Source organism: Armigeres subalbatus, chromosome 2 (genome assembly GCF_024139115.2).
Source record: "Armigeres subalbatus isolate Guangzhou_Male chromosome 2, GZ_Asu_2, whole genome shotgun sequence".
Lineage (NCBI taxonomy): Eukaryota > Metazoa > Arthropoda > Insecta > Diptera > Culicidae > Armigeres > Armigeres subalbatus.
Genome location: NC_085140.1, coordinates 437,907,460 through 437,924,677, shown reverse-complemented (window position 1 = coordinate 437,924,677; position 17,218 = coordinate 437,907,460). Strand labels below are relative to the sequence as shown.

The 17,218-nt window shown below is 41.9% G+C and overlaps 2 protein-coding genes across 3 annotated transcripts in view; one reads left to right on the top strand and one right to left on the bottom strand.

Moving 5' to 3' along the window:
- LOC134213627 (protein pelota) overlaps positions 1-8,189 on the top strand; it is a 65,018-nt gene extending 56,829 nt beyond the window's left edge. Inside the window, exons 7-8 of the mRNA XM_062692859.1 lie at positions 7,583-7,689; positions 7,757-8,189. Coding sequence (XP_062548843.1) covers positions 7,583-7,689; positions 7,757-7,854 — 205 coding nt within the window. The 3' untranslated portion in view covers positions 7,855-8,189. The remainder of the gene's footprint in view (positions 1-7,582; positions 7,690-7,756) is intronic.
- A 5,773-nt stretch (positions 8,190-13,962) lies between these two features.
- LOC134213626 (maternal protein tudor) overlaps positions 13,963-17,218 on the bottom strand; it is a 58,378-nt gene continuing 55,122 nt past the window's right edge. For both annotated transcript variants that reach the window (XM_062692858.1, XM_062692857.1), the window contains exon 8: positions 13,963-17,115. In XM_062692858.1, the coding sequence (XP_062548842.1) occupies positions 14,631-17,115 (2,485 nt within the window). In that variant the 3' untranslated portion in view covers positions 13,963-14,630. The remainder of the gene's footprint in view (positions 17,116-17,218) is intronic.

Below are 17,218 nucleotides of genomic sequence, written 5' to 3'. Positions count from 1 at the left end.
AAACCCAGATTAATCAACCTAGCGGTGATGGCGCCTTTCTCGCGTAAAAAGGTAAAAAATGTAGCCTTTACGCTTACACCTCGATGATGTATAAGAAAGACAAAACAGTTACACCGTCTAATGTTATGATAGAAAATTTACACTAGTAGACGACAGATGGCGCTGCCAAAAGTTTCTCGAATTTCCTATGTTCGAATTTTGACTTTCGGACAATTTCATGGTACTATGAAACTGAACGAAGAGCATACTTACGCCTGAATGCGTGCAACACGAGCATCTTTATAGTACGATGCAACTCTTAATGGGAGCAAGCCACGGATAAACTTTAAAAATATTCATAGATGCAATGCATTTTTCATAACACATTATTGTTCTATGTGACTATGTCTCATCACTATTTTAATATTATCTATTTTTTGCAATTTGCAATTATTATGAAATTCAATAGTGATCAACAGCGTTTTAGTCTCTGTCGGATGCAACTTGTTGCAAGAAAATCGGTTAAGAGTTTCTATGTGAAAATTTGGCTAATGTTTTTTATGGCATTTTGTGCACGCACACACGCACACACATACACACACACACACGCACACACGGACAGACAGACATTTGTTCAGCTCATCGAGCTGAGTCGAATGGTATATAACACTATGGGTCTCCTAGACTTCTATCAAAAGTTCGAATTTGGAGTGAAATGATAGCCTTTCGGTACAACTTTGTTGTACGAGAAAGGCAAAACGTTTCGCTATTTTGAGAAATACCAACTTTGAGAATAATGTCTCGAAGTTGGATCCCAGTTCGAAACCCTTTTGGAAATTAACAAAAATTCTTAAAAAACCTCAAAAGCCAATTCCAGCGCTTAAAGAGGGAAATAAAATTTTATTAACAAATGGCGAAAAGGCTCAAAAACTTGCTCAGCAGTTCGAGAGTGCCCATAATTTTAGTCTAGGTCTCACTAGTCCAATTGAGGATCAGGTTACACGGTGCTTCGAAGACATTCTCAATCAAGAGAATGTTTTTGACCCTTCGTTGGGAACTAATTTGGATGAAGTGAGATCTATTACTAGAAAATTTAAAAATATGAAGCCCCGGATGATGATGGTTTTTTTTTACATACTTATCAAAAAGCTTCCTGAGAGCTCTTTATCCTTTTTGGTTAATATATTTAACAAATGTTTTGAATTGGCATACTTCCCAGATAAATGGAAAAACGCCAAAGTTGTTCCTATTTTGAAGCCGGACAAAAATCCAGCTGAAGCTTCTAGTTATCGCCCAATCAGTTTGCTTTCTTCAATAAGCAAACTGTTTGAAAAGATTATTTTAAATAGAATGATGGTTCATATTAATGACAATTATATTTTTGCTGATGAGCAATTTGGTTTTCGCCATGGGCATTCAACCACCCATCAGTTATTAAGAGTAACGAATTTAATTCGGCTCAACAAATCTGAAGGATATTCGACTGGAGTTGCTCTTGAGAGTTGATATATGTAGAGAAAGCATTTGAAAGTGTTTGGCATGAAGGTTTGATTGTAAAATTGATGAAATTTAATTTTCCTCTGTACATCATTAAACTGATCCAAAATTATTTATCAGATCGCTCACTGCAGGTAAACTATCAGAATTCTAAATCTGATAGATTACCTGTAAGGGCTGGTGTCCCCCAAGGCAGCATACTGGGGGACATATTGTATAACATTTTTATTTCTGACTTACCTGATTTACCACCAGGGTGTCCAAAATCTTTGTTTGCAGATGACACAGGTCTCTCAGACAAAGGGCGAAGCCTTCGTGTCATTTGTAGTAGATTGCAAAAAAGTTTGGATATTTTCTCCACTTACTTGCAAAAATGGAAAATTTCCCCGAATGCTTCCAAAACTCAGCTTATAATTTTCCCACATAAGCCGAGAGCTTCTTATTTGAAACCTTCTAGCAGACATATTGTCACTATGAATGGGATTCCAATTAATTGGTCTAGCGGAGCTAAATATTTAGGACTTCTGCTAGATCAAAAATTAACTTTTAAGAGTCACATTGAAGGCCTTCAAGCTAAATGTAACAAATATATTAAGTGTCTATATCCACTTATAAACAGAAAATCAAAACTTTGTCTTAAGAACAAACTTTTGATTTACAAACAAATTTTTAGACCTGCCAGAGGCAATTGAAATGTATTAATAATAGCTAAAAATATGACATAGAAAATAAGGATGATAGTGTTAAGAAAACACGGAACACCTAGTCTAAGAGATGAATGCATGTATTACATAATTAGCAAATAAAATTAGTTAAAAAAATAAAAAAAAAATGAAAAAAAAATAAAATAAATTACTAAATTATTATAAGAAAGGGATAGATAGGCAGAGAAATAGTTGAGGAATAAAAATGATTATCGGATCATCGAACTTTAACCGGCAAATTAGAAAAAAAAACAATATCTGGAACTTGGAACCAGAACTTTAACTGGGGCGTATTAATTACATGCACACACGAAGCTATTTATCTCTTTTGCGGCGAGAAGAAGAAAAGAGTGTCCGCCCTACCAGCGATAGCCAGAGTCCAGAAGCTGTGGCGGCCGCATCGACTCTCGAGTGCGTTATAATAGTACTCAACACATAAAACAACCGTTTCGCACCATATTTGCACATTTTATTGACTCAACTTACACCGTTCGATTGGTTCGTGCGACTGTGCGGCAATCGAAAGTGTTGTTTCTTTGTTAAGTGGTGCTCGAGTCTCTACTTAGGGAATGCATCATTGCACACTTAGGATAATGAACGATTTGTTCGTTATCTCAAGATGGAACTGTTTCGGTATGGGGTATTCGTTCCATTATATCAACATGCTCTGACTATATTATTCTTATTCACAAATGGGGCAATTTTGGTTTAATATGTGTCGTTTTTATGGTGACACGGGAAGCACAAACAATCATCAAATCGTCATCATTTCATCATTGAATGCTTAATTTTTTTTCTACAACAAATATGACGTTGAAAAAGCATCACAGGCGCGTGCTTACTCGCAATCTACATGCTGATACATTTACAGTTACATCAAACAACTGAAAACCGAAATACGCCGCTCCAAAATTACGAGGTGGCAATGCTAGAAAGAGACAAAAGATAGGAAAAATAACACGGTGTGTAGTGCCTCCCCGAGTCACCTTATTGCTATCAGACTGAAAAATCAAAATAATAAGAAACAAAACAATTTACGCCTTAATTACTTGTTTTTGATAGTGATTGAAATGGGTACATGAGATTAAATTCAGAGACCAGCAACTTTAGTAATTCTATAATAGATAAGTAATATTTTAATGTGCGGTGTTAGTATCTCCAGTATTGCAAATAAGATATCCCAACAAAAAGCAGTCGTCCGTTAGGAATATTTCCATTGAACCACGTGCACCACAGCAGATAATGCACGACACAGTAGACCATGAATTAATATGACTTTCATAACTAAATAACTGAATTTGAAGAGGTGTTAATGAAGTTATGTTTCGTACTAATACTGAATGAACAATTTTAAAATATTACAGTAGCTCATTATGTTTTAATTAGATTCCTTGCTTTTCTCGTTCAAAACAGTAGAATTCGACAGACGGTATTGATCTGAAATGGTTGAAGCTAAATTTCGGTATAATTGGTGGTTTCATTTTTTGGATTCAGCTTCACTATTAGCTTTAAGATCATTTTATTTATTTATTTAGTTTACATCTAAACAGATAACACTGAATCAACAATTTGACGACACAATACACGGTTTGAGGCTGCATAACTCCATCCTCGAATGCGCCCTACGCTAGTAGGTAGTAGGCCCGATGATGCGCCATCGTGTTTCACGACTAACATTGTTATCAGCCGTTTGCAAGGTAGGATCCAAGGTAGACGAATTCCTCGACCACCTCGAAGGTATCCCCATCTATCATAACACTGCTTCCCAGGTAGGCCCTGTCGCGCTCGTTTCCGCCCACAAGTATGTACTTTGTCTTCGATGCATTCACCACCAGTCCAACTTTTATTGCTTCACGTTTCAGTCGGGTGTACAGTTCTTCCACCTTTGCAAATGTTCGGCAAACAATGTCCAATGTCATCCACGAAACAAATAAATTGACTGGATCTGTTGAAAATCGTACCCCGGCTGTTACACACGGCTCTCCGCATGGCACCTTCTAGCGCAATGCTGAACAACAGGCACGAAAGTCCATCACCTTGTCTTAGTCCCCGGCGCGATTCGAACGAACTGGAGTGTTCTCCCGAAATCGTCATACAGTTTTCCACACCATCCACTGTTGCTTCGGTCAGTCTGGTAAACTTCCCCGGAAAGCTGTTCTCGTCCATAATTTTCCATAGCTCTACGCGATCTCTACTGTCGTATGCCGCCTTGAAATCAATTAACAGATGGTGCGTTGGTACCTGGTATTCACGGCATTTTTGAAGGATGAGCCGTACAGTAAAAATCTGGTCCGTTTTCGAGCGGCCGTCAACGAAGCCGGCTTGATAACTTCCCACTAATTTACTAATGGTGACAGACGACGGAAGATGATCTGGGATATCACTTTGTAGGCGGATGGTGATCGCTCGAAAGTTCTCACACTCCAGCTTGTCGCCTTTCTTGTAGATGGGGTATATAACCCCTTCCTTCCACTCCTCCGGTAGCTCCGGTAGTTCAGTTTCCCAGATTCTGGCTATCAGTTTGTGCAGGCAAGTGGCCAGCTTTTCTGGGCCTATCTTGATGAGCTTAGCTCCGATACCATTCTTACCAGCTGCTTTATTGGTCTTTAACTGTTGGATGGCATCCTTAACTTCCCTCAAGGTGGGGGTTGGTTGGGTTCCATCGTCCGCTGAACTGACGTAGTCTTCTCCTCCGCTGCCTTGACTTTCACTGCCTGTACTCTCAGCGCCATTTGAATGTTCCTCGTAGTGCTGCTTCCACCTTTCGATCACCACACATTCGTGCTCACATCCTTGTCCCTGTACATTTCGGCTCGCGGCACGAAGCCTTTGCGGGATGCGTTGAGCTTCTGATAGAACATACGTGTTTCTTTAGAACGGCACAGCTGTTCCATCTCCTCGCTCTCCGCTTCTGCCAGGCGGCGTTTCTGCTCCTGAAAAAGGCGGGTCTGCCGGTTCCGTCTATAACGTTCCACGTTCTGCCGGGTACCTTGATGCAGCGCGACCGCCCGTCCTTCTCCAGAATCAGTCTGCACTCTTCGTCGAACCAATCGTTCCGTCGACTTCGTCCCACAAACCCAACGTTGTTCTTCGTTGCGTCGTAAAGGTGATTATAGAATGAAGCCAGAAATCGGCCATTTTGTGCTTTTCCAATATTTTTTTTCAAGAGCACGAGATGAAAGATCCATAACATGTATGGGGCTGAAATAATGGTAGATCGTTTGCTTAGTTATGCTGAACAATCGTAATTTGAGTTTCGGCACTGTACGAAAACTATTACGCCAGATTTGGGCTTTTGGAAATGTATGTAGATAAACGTGTGTGAATTTGAAATTCACCACGGGCTTCATTCTATAATCATGGCTGCTTTAACTGTATTCCAACAGTCCTCAGGAGGGGCCCCATCGAGCTCACCCTCTTCCGGCAACGCTGCCTCGAGATGCTGCGCGTATGCAGTGGCGACATCAGGTTGCTTCAGTCGCTCTAGGTCGTACCGCGGCGGTCGTCGGTACCGAACATTGTTGAAGACGGATAGTTTTGGGCGCAGTTTAACCATCACCAGATAGTGGTCAGAGTCGTCGTTAGCGCCACGTTATGTCCTGACGTCGATAATGTCGGAGAAGTGCCGTCCATCAATCAGAACGTGGTCAATTTGTGAGTCTGTCTGCAGTGGTGATCTCCAGGTAAACCGATACGGAAGGCTGTGTTGGAAGTAGGTGCTGCGAATGGCCATACTCATGGAGGCGGCAAAATCAATTAGTCGTAGGCCGTTTTTGTTCGTCAGCCGGTGAGCGCTGAACTTCCCAATAATCGGTCTAAACTCCTACTCTTGGCCAACCTGAGCGTTATGCTGAAGTTGATGAACAGGCCTTTGATCCTCAACCTGCACATTCTTTCATTGATCGACCACCACACGCCTTCGCATTTCACCCATCACTATGAAAGCTGTTCCAGCTCGTGTGTGTTGCCGCAGCTCTGGAAGATGGTATGATTACCTCTAAACGTTTGCACCGTTTGGTCCTTCCAATCTACCTCCTGCAGCGCTACGATGTCGAATACACGGTCCTTGAGCACATCGGTGAGTATGCGTGTGCTTCCGATGATATTGAGAGATTTGCAGTTCCACGAACCGAGTTTTAAATCACTGGTCCCTTTTCGTCGCAGTAGTCTTCGCCGATGGTTCCGGTCCGTACTCTCTTGTTGATTATTCGTTGCGTAAGTTTTTTTAAGGCTGGCTTGCAGCTTCTGACACCAAACCCCCTAAATTCCCGGTGGATCATGGTGCACAGTTTCACTTGGCACTCGGAAGATGATCAGCCGCCCCTAACATGGAGGACCACGAGATTGGGTCTAAGGACCACGAGATTGGGTCTATTTTATTCCTTCAGGTACGCGAAGTACCAATGGTACGATTTACCCAGCATTTGCCGTGCCAGCTTTAAGGTCACTTCTCACGGAATCCAAGTTTCAAAGTGCTCGTGTTTTCGGAGGCACACCACTCGATACGGAGGTGGCGCACAACTGTCATTTTTATTGATTTACCTTTGCTGCGTCGCAGCATGCGTGAAATAATAAAAATGACGGTTGTGCTTTGCTTCCGTATCGAGTGGTGTGCCCCCGAAAACGCGAGCACTTTGAAACTTGGATTCCGTGAGGAGTGACCTTAAGGTCAGATCGATGGCTGAATCGTGAATTTGGCAGATTGGAACACCTAGTGGTGTATTCATCTTGGGTCAGATAGTCCAAATTTCCGTCCCCTTTCTTTGCAAATGGAACTGGATGTACAAGAATCTGTGGATCTCCGTGAATCCCGTCTCTTTGAAAATACATGGAAACAAAATCCGTGCACAATATTTCTTAGGTATGAGAGGTTTCGATAGACCACCACATCTCACGCTCCATTCGAAGCGTCTCATATTAATTTACGAATATACTTATTGCCATATCCGAATAGAAAATCACTTTCAATAATCATCACATTCGCAGACTTTTAGACTAGTTAGACGATCTCGTTGGTACACAGTTGCGGCACACACTGCCACGTAGTGTGAATGTTCTTAGATTTCTGGCTCACTCTTTTACCACGGAAGACTAACCTACCAGCCACCAGCCCTCACGAACCATTGTATCGTAGTCTTAATTGGTACCAGCGTAGCATACTAAAGGTTGTGGGTTAGAATCTCATCGAGAAAAATTGACCACGTACAATACATTTTTTGAATCAAATCTTGCACATGCTGTGCATATGAACATCGAGTTTTCAAACACTGTAATTAATGTCCATGTCAGTAACGTGACCGTTTGAGGACAGTCTTTACTATAATCAAACAATCACTTTATTATTGGTGCAAAATTGCAGACATTATTTCTAAGAACATTTGTTTAACTTTTTTATTTTACAGATGCCAAGACGTCGCCACGAGGAAAGAGTACGTCCAGCTGGTCGATTCAATACGCGACTCCGGCGGTGAGGTTAAAATCTTTTCTAGCATGCATGTATCCGGCGAACGTAAGTATTCCACGTGCCCAATAGAATGTTAACAATTAAGCAATCAAAATATCGCCTTCCCCCGCAGAACTGGCCCAGCTTACAGGTGTAGCGGCCATCCTTCGCTTCCCGATGCCGGAGCTAGAGGACAGCGAAGACGAGCAAAGCGATTCCGACTCGGATTGAGGCCGGACTCAAACTCCACGATCGGTAACCGTGTTACTATTTAGTTAGGCTAGGCAAAACGCGATTAGGTTTTTGTTTGATAGTAACAATAATTTATTTTACCAGCCCCTTTAGAAAAGAAATTTGAACATCTTAATAATCTATGAGCATCTGAAATGCAGCTGGTTCAACTCATTTACCGGATATTGCGTAAAACGAATCAAATGTAAGGATGAGTTATAATATGATTAGGTGTACATATGCATATTCTGAGCGCGATTTTTTTTTTATTTTAATGATTAACTATTAGCTTAATAATAAAGATGTTCCATAGGACTTCTTTTCTATTATTTATACATCTATTGGTTTTGCATGGTTTACCCTGATCTACGATTGCGGAATATCACGGCCATTTTTGTCCTTTTTGCCTTTCTCGTTCAACAAAGTTGTACCGAAAGGCTGTCATTGCACTCTAAAATGGAACATTACATAGACGTGCTTGCAACCTACTCAGATAATTTCCGCCGGCGAGAGCTTCCCCGGAAACCGACAACCATAGTCCCCGATGGTGGATCTATCCTACTCCGACTAGAAGCTTCCCGGTGGCAGAAACTCCCCCGAACTAAACTTGTTTGAACACTAAGCCATTCAACTCCCAGCAGGTTTTCTTGTCATTCTCAAACACTTTTTCGTTGAGCCATTTAGCTCCCAGCTAAATCGCGGACTTCTCAGATGATTCCCGGCGACAGATCTATCCTACTTCGACAGGGAGTTGTTCGGCGTTGGAATTTCCCTCGGAACCAACGACTCGCTTCGGCTTGTTGAATATCATTCATCACTCCTTACATATTTCTGATATTTCCCAGATCGGCGCAGATATGGAGCCCTTTCTTAACTCAGCGAGTGACTGGTCGTGTGCTGAAGTCGGTCCAGAAATTTCGGGTGGAGCATAGCGTCCAGGTGAATGGTGCTCCGACGACCCGAAACCAGTACTATAACGCATCACGATCTACTCGGTCTAGTCCCCGACGATGGATCTAGCCTACTCCGACTAGAAGCTCCCCGGCGGTGGAAACTTTCCGAAACCAATCTTCTGTAATCTTGATCCATTAGACTCCCGGCTTGATCGCGGTTTACTCAGTCCCCGGCGGCGAATCTATCCTACCCCGACAGGAAGTTCCCCGAAGTCGGAAGTTTCTCTGTAACTGACCGTGCTACTGTTATCATTGCTAGATGCTCTCTGGTCTTCACGCCATTTTCATCCATGACCCGACAGGAATTGTTTTTACGTCGACAGCTGAACGGCTCAAAAATATAATCTCGCCAGCAGGAGAATTTGTATCGACTCGGCGGAGACCCAAGCAATCATCTTCCCAACTCAAAATCCCTCAAACATGTTCCGCTTAATAAAATCACGTAAAATCACCCTCAATGGCACGACAGTGAGAGGGCCTATGAGGCCGACTACTGGCTTGACCTTCGACAGCAAGCTCATTTTTAGGCAATAGATTGACAAAACCGTGACAAAATGTAACGTCTTGTTGAAGCTACTGCCACTGTACCCGTTGATCAAACGTCGGTAATCATTTTCGTTGAAAAATAAATTTGCTGTCTACAAGCAAATCATCATACCCATGATCGAATACGGCATGGCGGTCTTGTAGTGCTGCGCAAAAACGCTTCACCTGAAACACTGGGACAGAGCCGCCTCGCAGCTTAGTGTTCATTAAGCACATCCACAGTTATTAACTGCGAGGTTTCTAAGCCAAGTTACCATTTCTGCATTCGTATATCATGTGGCTAACACGATGATACTTGTATGCCCAGGGAAGTCGAGACAATTTCCAATCCGATAATTGCCTAGACAGGCACCGAGAATCGAACCCAGCCACCCTCAGCATGGTTTTGCTTTGTAGCCGCGCGTCTTACCGCACGGCTAAGGAGGGCCCCCAACTTAACTGAAACTGAAACTTAAAGAAGTTCAAAACAAGTTGCTGTGGATGATGCGAACTTCCGAGGTCCACCGTCTGACTGGGATCAACACACTACTCTGCCTGTAATCGCATAACTGTCCCATATGACTTTTCCATAATTTTTGAGTTTTGATTAGCATTGGTCTTTTTTTGGTTCATATATTTTTGTGCCTTTGAATGAAACTATGGGAAGATCCATTAATTACGTAACGCTAAAATTGGGCATTTTCAACCCCCCCTCCCCCCTATGTCACACTTTTTGTATGAAACGTCTGAAAATTTTGTATGGATCGTCACACTTTGGCCAACCCCCCCTCCCCCCTCAAAGCGTTACGTAATTTGTGGATGCTCCCTATGCAATATGTTATGAATTTTTCGAAAAAAAAATTCCAAGTCGATTTGTCCCAAGTTAAAAGTAACCGCATTTGATTCCCACTATACAACTAATCGTATAATTTGTCCAAGAAACATTGATTTTAACTGGAGTTGATTCTAGAAGATTTATTTCTTGTTTTTATTTAATTACAAAAGTTTTGTTTGTAAAACTATTTGTTCATTATGATTGCACTAGTAACACATAACATATATGTTTGTGACTATTGCCTTTGCACAGAGTCAACTCTTGCCAGTCGTCACTTCCTGTTAAGCTAGTTTAGAGGAAACAACGTCAAATAAAATGCTATAGAAAATCAGAAGTGGGATTACTCAGTTAGTCCAATTGAAATCGGTCTTCCAACGTAACAGTAATCCGCGGCGGCCGTTCAAAAGTGAATACGGAACAACGATACGGAAGAAACGAACGCGAAACGAAAAAATAACAAGATTGCTAGATGGGCTGATTTTCTATCCGAGTTCGACAAGCAAATAGTGCACCGTGCGGGAAATCGAATGCAACACTTCGATGCGTTATCTAGAGTATATGTGCATGCTGTGGATGTAGAAGAAAATACAGGCGTGTTCGAAAATTCACTGTATGTTGCCCAGATTAAGGATGACAAGTTGTGTCGCCTCAAAATCTCTGTGGAGGAAGGTGAACTAACTGGTTATGAAGTCCGCGATAACTTGTTGTATAAATCAGAGCATGGTCGTCTTCTTTTGTATATTCCGGAAGAGATGGAAGAATCGGTGATATACAGGTTTCATGATTCCCTTGGTCATTTCGGCAAAGACAAGGTCGTACAGTTAATAAAGCGATCCTTCTGGTTTCCAAAAATGGCAGAAAAAGTGTTGGCGCATACCAAAAGGTGCATTACCTGCATTATGTATAACCCTAAAATTAGAAAGGCAGACGGAGAGCTTCATAATATTGATAAGGGTAACCGACCATTTTGGATGGTTCATGTCGATCACCTGGGACCACTGGAAATCACGCGTGGTAAAAATAAATATGTCTTGGCAGTGGTTGATGGCTTCTCAAAATTTATTAAGCTTTATCCGACTAAAACGACAAACACCTGCGAAGTTATGAAGCATCTAAAGGCTTATTTCATCAATTACAGTACTCCAAGAATATTGGTCACAGATAGGGGGACTTGTTTCACTTCTCAAGCTTTCAAAAGTATTGTTGAAACGCACGGTGTCGTCCACAATCTTGCGGCGACAGCTTGTCCGCAAGCCAACGGGCAAGTGGAGAGGTATAATCGCACTCTAGTGCCCCTACTGTCGAAGATAGTTGAGTCTTCTGGTTGTTCCTGGGACAGTGCATTAATTGACGCTGAATATTGCCTAAATAACACGCTGAATCGTGGTACAGGGTCGGTTCCGTCGAAGCTTTTGTTTGGTGTTTTGCAGCAGCGCAAGATTAACAATGATGCCGTGCAGTACTTCGAAGACATTCTGGAGTCTCCGGAGCGTGAGGATATAGAGCATTCTCGAGATGAAGCAGCTGAAAATATACGTAAGATTCAGGATTATAACAAGCGGAAACATGACGATGGGTGTTTGAAAACCATTTTCAAGAAAGGTGATCTGGTAGTGATACGTAGTGTCCCGGTTGTCGGTGAAAATAAATTTCAAAGGCCCCTATCAGGTGAATAAAGTATTGGACAACAACCGTTAGGTAATTTCCGACATTGAAGGGTATCAGGTTTCTGGGAAACGGTTTGAGGGAATATTCGACCCACAGAATATGCGCCTTTTTAAGCGGCAAACACCAGTATCCAATGATGAATCTGAAAGCGAATCTAGTGACCATGATGAGTAAACTTACATTTTCTATTTGTTTTAGGAAAACGACGAGGCATATTAGATATTTTGTATTTCCTACTGTTCAGATCGCAATGATAAATATGTAATGTAATCAGATGTAGGGTCTAGGGACTGGCGAGTGTTTTGTAGGATGGCCGAGCTGTAGAAGATAAAAAATGAATTGGCTTACCCCTCAACAGTATGTACCTTAGTAGTAGTAGTAGCCCTATCCCTCCAATTTCAGTTCAACCACTATTGCCTTTGCACAGAGTCAACTCTCGCCAGTCGTCACTTCCTGTTAAGCTAGTTTAGAGGAAACAACGTCAAATAAAATGCTATAAAGCTCTGCACCATATTATGTCGAAAATATAAGTAGACGAGGAAATGCCTGCTAGCTGGTTGGACGGCCTAATTTGCCCTCTCTTTAAGGAAGGGCACATACTGAAGTGCGCCAATTACCGAGGAACCGCTTAAAGAGTCCTTCGTCGGCGAATACCAAGCAGGTTTTCGTGAGGGCCGATCAACGACGGATCGAATGTTTACCCTGAGACAAATCGCATCGATGATGGAAAACCAGTCTCCTTCCTCTTCGAGTTAACAAACGACCAGAATCGTTTTGGATTTTGTCGTAGGTCTCTTTGCATCCGTAAAACATATTTACCGTACAAGAATTGATTCTGCAGTACAGAATCCACACAGAATCTATTTTTAGATTTCCATTACTCATTTATTGTTGTCGTTGCCAGTCCATCTCATCGTGAGTCCATTGTGTCTGTTTGTCCATGCCGTGCATCTAATGATCATTGCATTTGTTCGGTTGCCATTTTATCAGGGTAACGTTGGAGACCATCCGCTTATAAGGCGAACGTATAGCCAACTACGCTACGGGACCCCCCACACAAGGATCGATTGTACAGTCGGTAGTCATTCCTGCAGCGGGTAAAATTTTGCTGCGTTTAAACGTTACGGTGATTAGAGTATCTTCTTAAAGCTGCTGCCCTTAGTCTATTTAGACTCCGCAGGCTACTATTCGACCATGGAGGTTGTTGTGGAGAAGAAACGCTTTTCACCCTAAACTACAACCTGTCTATCTGGACGAACTCTGCTTGAAGTGCTCCGAAGTCGGATCGTCAGAAATTGTATGTGGAAGCAACCGGGGACTCATCATACTCGATTCGCATAGATAGCTTCAGCAATAAATCAAACGCTGGGTGATCGGCATCAAGATTTGACAGTGGATCGATAGATTCTTGTACTAAACAACTAAACAAGAATGTAACTAATAGAAGAAAACTTGAATCAAAACAACGGATATAAAGTTTACCATAAAAATTAGTTTCAGTCAAATAAATGACCAGTGATCACAGAATAAACATTTAAAACTAAAATTTTGGATTTAGATGTTATGGACCTTGCTCGTCTTGCCCCGAGGGGATAGCGCCCCGAAAAAACATATTTTTTAAATCCAATTCATAAGATGTTTAAACTTCAGTATTCAATATTCTTTCATGCTAATTTTCTTTTTTTTTCTATGGCTCTACATTCCAACTGGTACTTGGCCTGCTTTTCAACATAGTATTCTATTAACATTTCCTCATTTATTAATTGAAAGCTTTTCTATGCCCGCCATTGCATGAGTATGTATCTTGTGTGGCAATTACAATGCATACACTATGTCCAAGGTGTCGAGAATGTTTTCAACCCGAAAACATCCTAGACCGGACTGAGAATCGAACTCGCCTTCTCCGGATTGGCAATCCTACGCCTTTGCTCGCAAGGCTACTGGAGACCCCATGCTAATACAAGAGATAAAAATGCAGTAAGCGGAAGATTCAAAATCCGTAATAAAGCCCGTAAGATGAATAAATAAAAATGTAAAGCTCAAAGACGTTGACTACTGTCGTGCCTACTGGTGGGATAAAGGTAGTCATATGCGTGTTCTTTCCAGTAATAAATCAACAAAAAATAATTACAAAAGTGAGATATATTGATTTATTTGTCTAGGTGGTATGTCGCTTTAAATAAGTCCATTTTTACTAGTAACTATTAAATATAATAAATATTTTCTTAGGACTTCACGTCACGTTACTAAATATGCATTGCATGTTAATTATCATAATTTATCATCAAGTTCATATTGCTTTTTATTGGGATATAACAAACAACAGTACGTGTGGTTTAGGTTCCTTTTAGTCTATATGTTTTTAAATGGAAGAGGAAATCCATTGCTTTGTAATTTAAAAACTTTCCAAATTTAGAGCATTCATCGTTATATGCATTACTACAACTAGAAATCATAAGATCAGTTCGGTTAACACTGGGGTTTGATCAAGAGTATAACAAGTGTAAGGCCTCTGTTCACTTGCCTTAGTGAGATAATTATTATCTTGCTGTTTTTCATAAGTAATTAAGATAACAAAAAATATTGATTTTAGGATAAAATAAAACCGCACAGAGTATCAAAAAAGTGAAAGCAAATAATTCAAAATTATGCAGTTTTTTCGTTCTCTTCATGTTCGTTTCTTATCTAATAACCAAATTCGAATAAATAATTTTAGTGTTTCTGTAATTTTCGCACATTTTTTTTTGTTTAATCAAGAATCTCGTTTAAATATTTGGTTCGTTTACTTTCGTGTTTCACTGGACAAACTCCAGGTCACTTTTTTCGCGCATGAAGGCCTGCTTCGGTTTCGCGCGTGTGGACACTTTTATCAGTTCGGACGGTGTAGGAGGAGGAAGCGCAACGGCCACCGTTGGAGCTTTGTTACCGTTATTGTCTACGTCTGGTAGTTCGAGAAGATCTTCTACGTTGCGGCCATCTTCCGTGAACAAGCGCACGATGTTCGGCTCAACATCGTTGCGGACTATCTCGAACGAGAACGGCGTACGACCGGAATCGACCAAATCGAGGAATCGCTTTTGGACCACTTCCAACGCACTGGTGTCCAGAGAGTACGTTTCGAGACAGCACCGCTTGGCTAGGACTGAAATATTATTGATTTCTTCGGGCATTTGGCGGAGATCGTTAACAAAAGCGTCAGAGCCATAGTCGAGCAAATGCACCTTGTATTGATGTTTATCTTTGGAGATGACCTGGGCCCGATGGAACTTGTCGAGAAATTTTGAATACGCCAAACAATGCATTCCTTCGGAGACGTCGTCGTCCATTAACCGATCGCTTTGGGCTGCCTTTATCATTAGGAGTTCTTCCATATTTTTGAAAGCATCGTTTGAATTTTTAAACTGGATGTAGAAATCCGCTGGAGAGTTCACATGACTTACATAGACGAATCCCTCCGAAGGAAAACTGTTGTCAACTGATTTCTCTTCATTGAGATAGAAGCTGGAATTCATCACGTTTGCTGTGCCCTTCTCGCACAGATCCAAAAGCTGATCATTGATGTTAACCTCATCCAGGAACAGTTCCACCGTGGCCAATAGTCCCGGATTATGTAGTTGAACTGTGAATACAGTCTCCCCCATTGCAGCGATTTCTTTGAATTTTATTTCTGCTTCATCGGACCAGCTCCGGACACCATCGGGCAGTTTCAGGACACATTTATTGCAAAGAGGTGGCAGCTCAGCGATGGATTTCTCTAGCTCTCTAACGTTAGTCACTACCGATGTGTTACCATAATCAATGAAAAAGACCTCATAAGATGGGCCTTCGAGTACTTGCAGGATCTTGGCACGATACCAGAGTCCATCGTCTGTGAACTCGGCAACGTAAATTGATCCAACGGCAGGATCCGAAACGCTACTGAATTCTTCGAATCTAGCCATGTAATCTGCCATGACGTCCAACGGAGTTATATCCCGTTCCAATTGCAAATAGAACTCCTGAATTGATTCAATATGACTAGTGAAACATCGCTGGTTAGAGGGAACATATTCCATTCTCTCGGCTAGATTTTTTGCTATCAGTTCTTGTGCAAGGTCCCGCTCGTCACATACCAAATTGATGTAATTTACTCCTCGGCACTCAACCAGGAATTGAACATCCACATACTCCATTTCTCTCAAAATATCGATAGCCTCTTCGCTCCAGCTTCTTCCGGCAGCTGGCCCAACCAACAACGAGCATTGCTTGGCGTAAACCTTGAACTTCATCAGACTGTCATTGACGTCTTTCAGCTCGTGTTTCTTATTGCTAGTTATCACATCGCTATTGCCAAAATCCACAAACTGGATAATGAGATCGTCGTGACTGTCGATAATCTTTGCACGGTACCACAAATCATCGGCTGAAAACGGAGCGATACAAAATCTTCCCACAGAGAAATCTTTCAATCCCGGCAGTGCTTGCGAAATAATCTGCAAATTCTCTTGAAGCTGGTCCAAATCCTCCAGATCGGATTTCATCTGGATAAACAACTGGTTCGGATTGTCCACGTGACTTACAAAGGCCTCTAATTTCTGATACTTCTGCTCCTCTTCGCCTGCCTCGGGTTTATCAACCGTGGTCATCTCTAGACTTTCATTCACAACTGTCTTTCGATTGAAAATCTCCTCATGATCCAGGTCCTTTACCAACTGCTTTTCTTTTAATGCCTTGACAATGCTGTAGTCGTTGGATGCGATGTCCACGATCCATATACCGTTTCTGTAGTCCAAAACTTTTAGCTCCATCTCGTGCTGACCAGTAATGCTGGCGATTTCCATTTTAAGTTTACTCTCCTCAGTCTCGTTTAGGCAGGCCATAGGGAGATACACTTCATGGGCGAATGCGCTGTACTCTTGGAACTGCGGTTCCAAAACCTTTAAATCCTCGTGCCTTACCCGTTCCCGATTGCCATAGTCCACAAAGAGCACCTCAATATTGTCGATCTCCTGTAGGGATATGATCTTCGACCGGTACCAGTTGCCGTCGTTCGATTTGGAAGCACACAGCTCGTTAATCTGAAGGTTCGTAATCACTGTGCCGCTCCTCTCGTAGTAATCAAACATGTCGTCCAGCAGTTTCTCTATTTCACCGGTCCACTTCGTGTTCTGAACGTAGACACAGTTCACTTCGTGCACGCAAGGAACCGTGACGGTGAATCTATTCTGGAGGATGGGCATGTCGACGATGGTCGGCTGCGCTTGGTTAGATAAGGGTGCCATCAGCAGTGCTAGTATCAACCTGTGAAGCAAATATAAAATATTAATTTAAAAGAGAACAAAGCTACTACAGCAACAGTTCGCTAACTGGGCGCTTTTTAACTGGACTGTTTTTTAACTGGGCG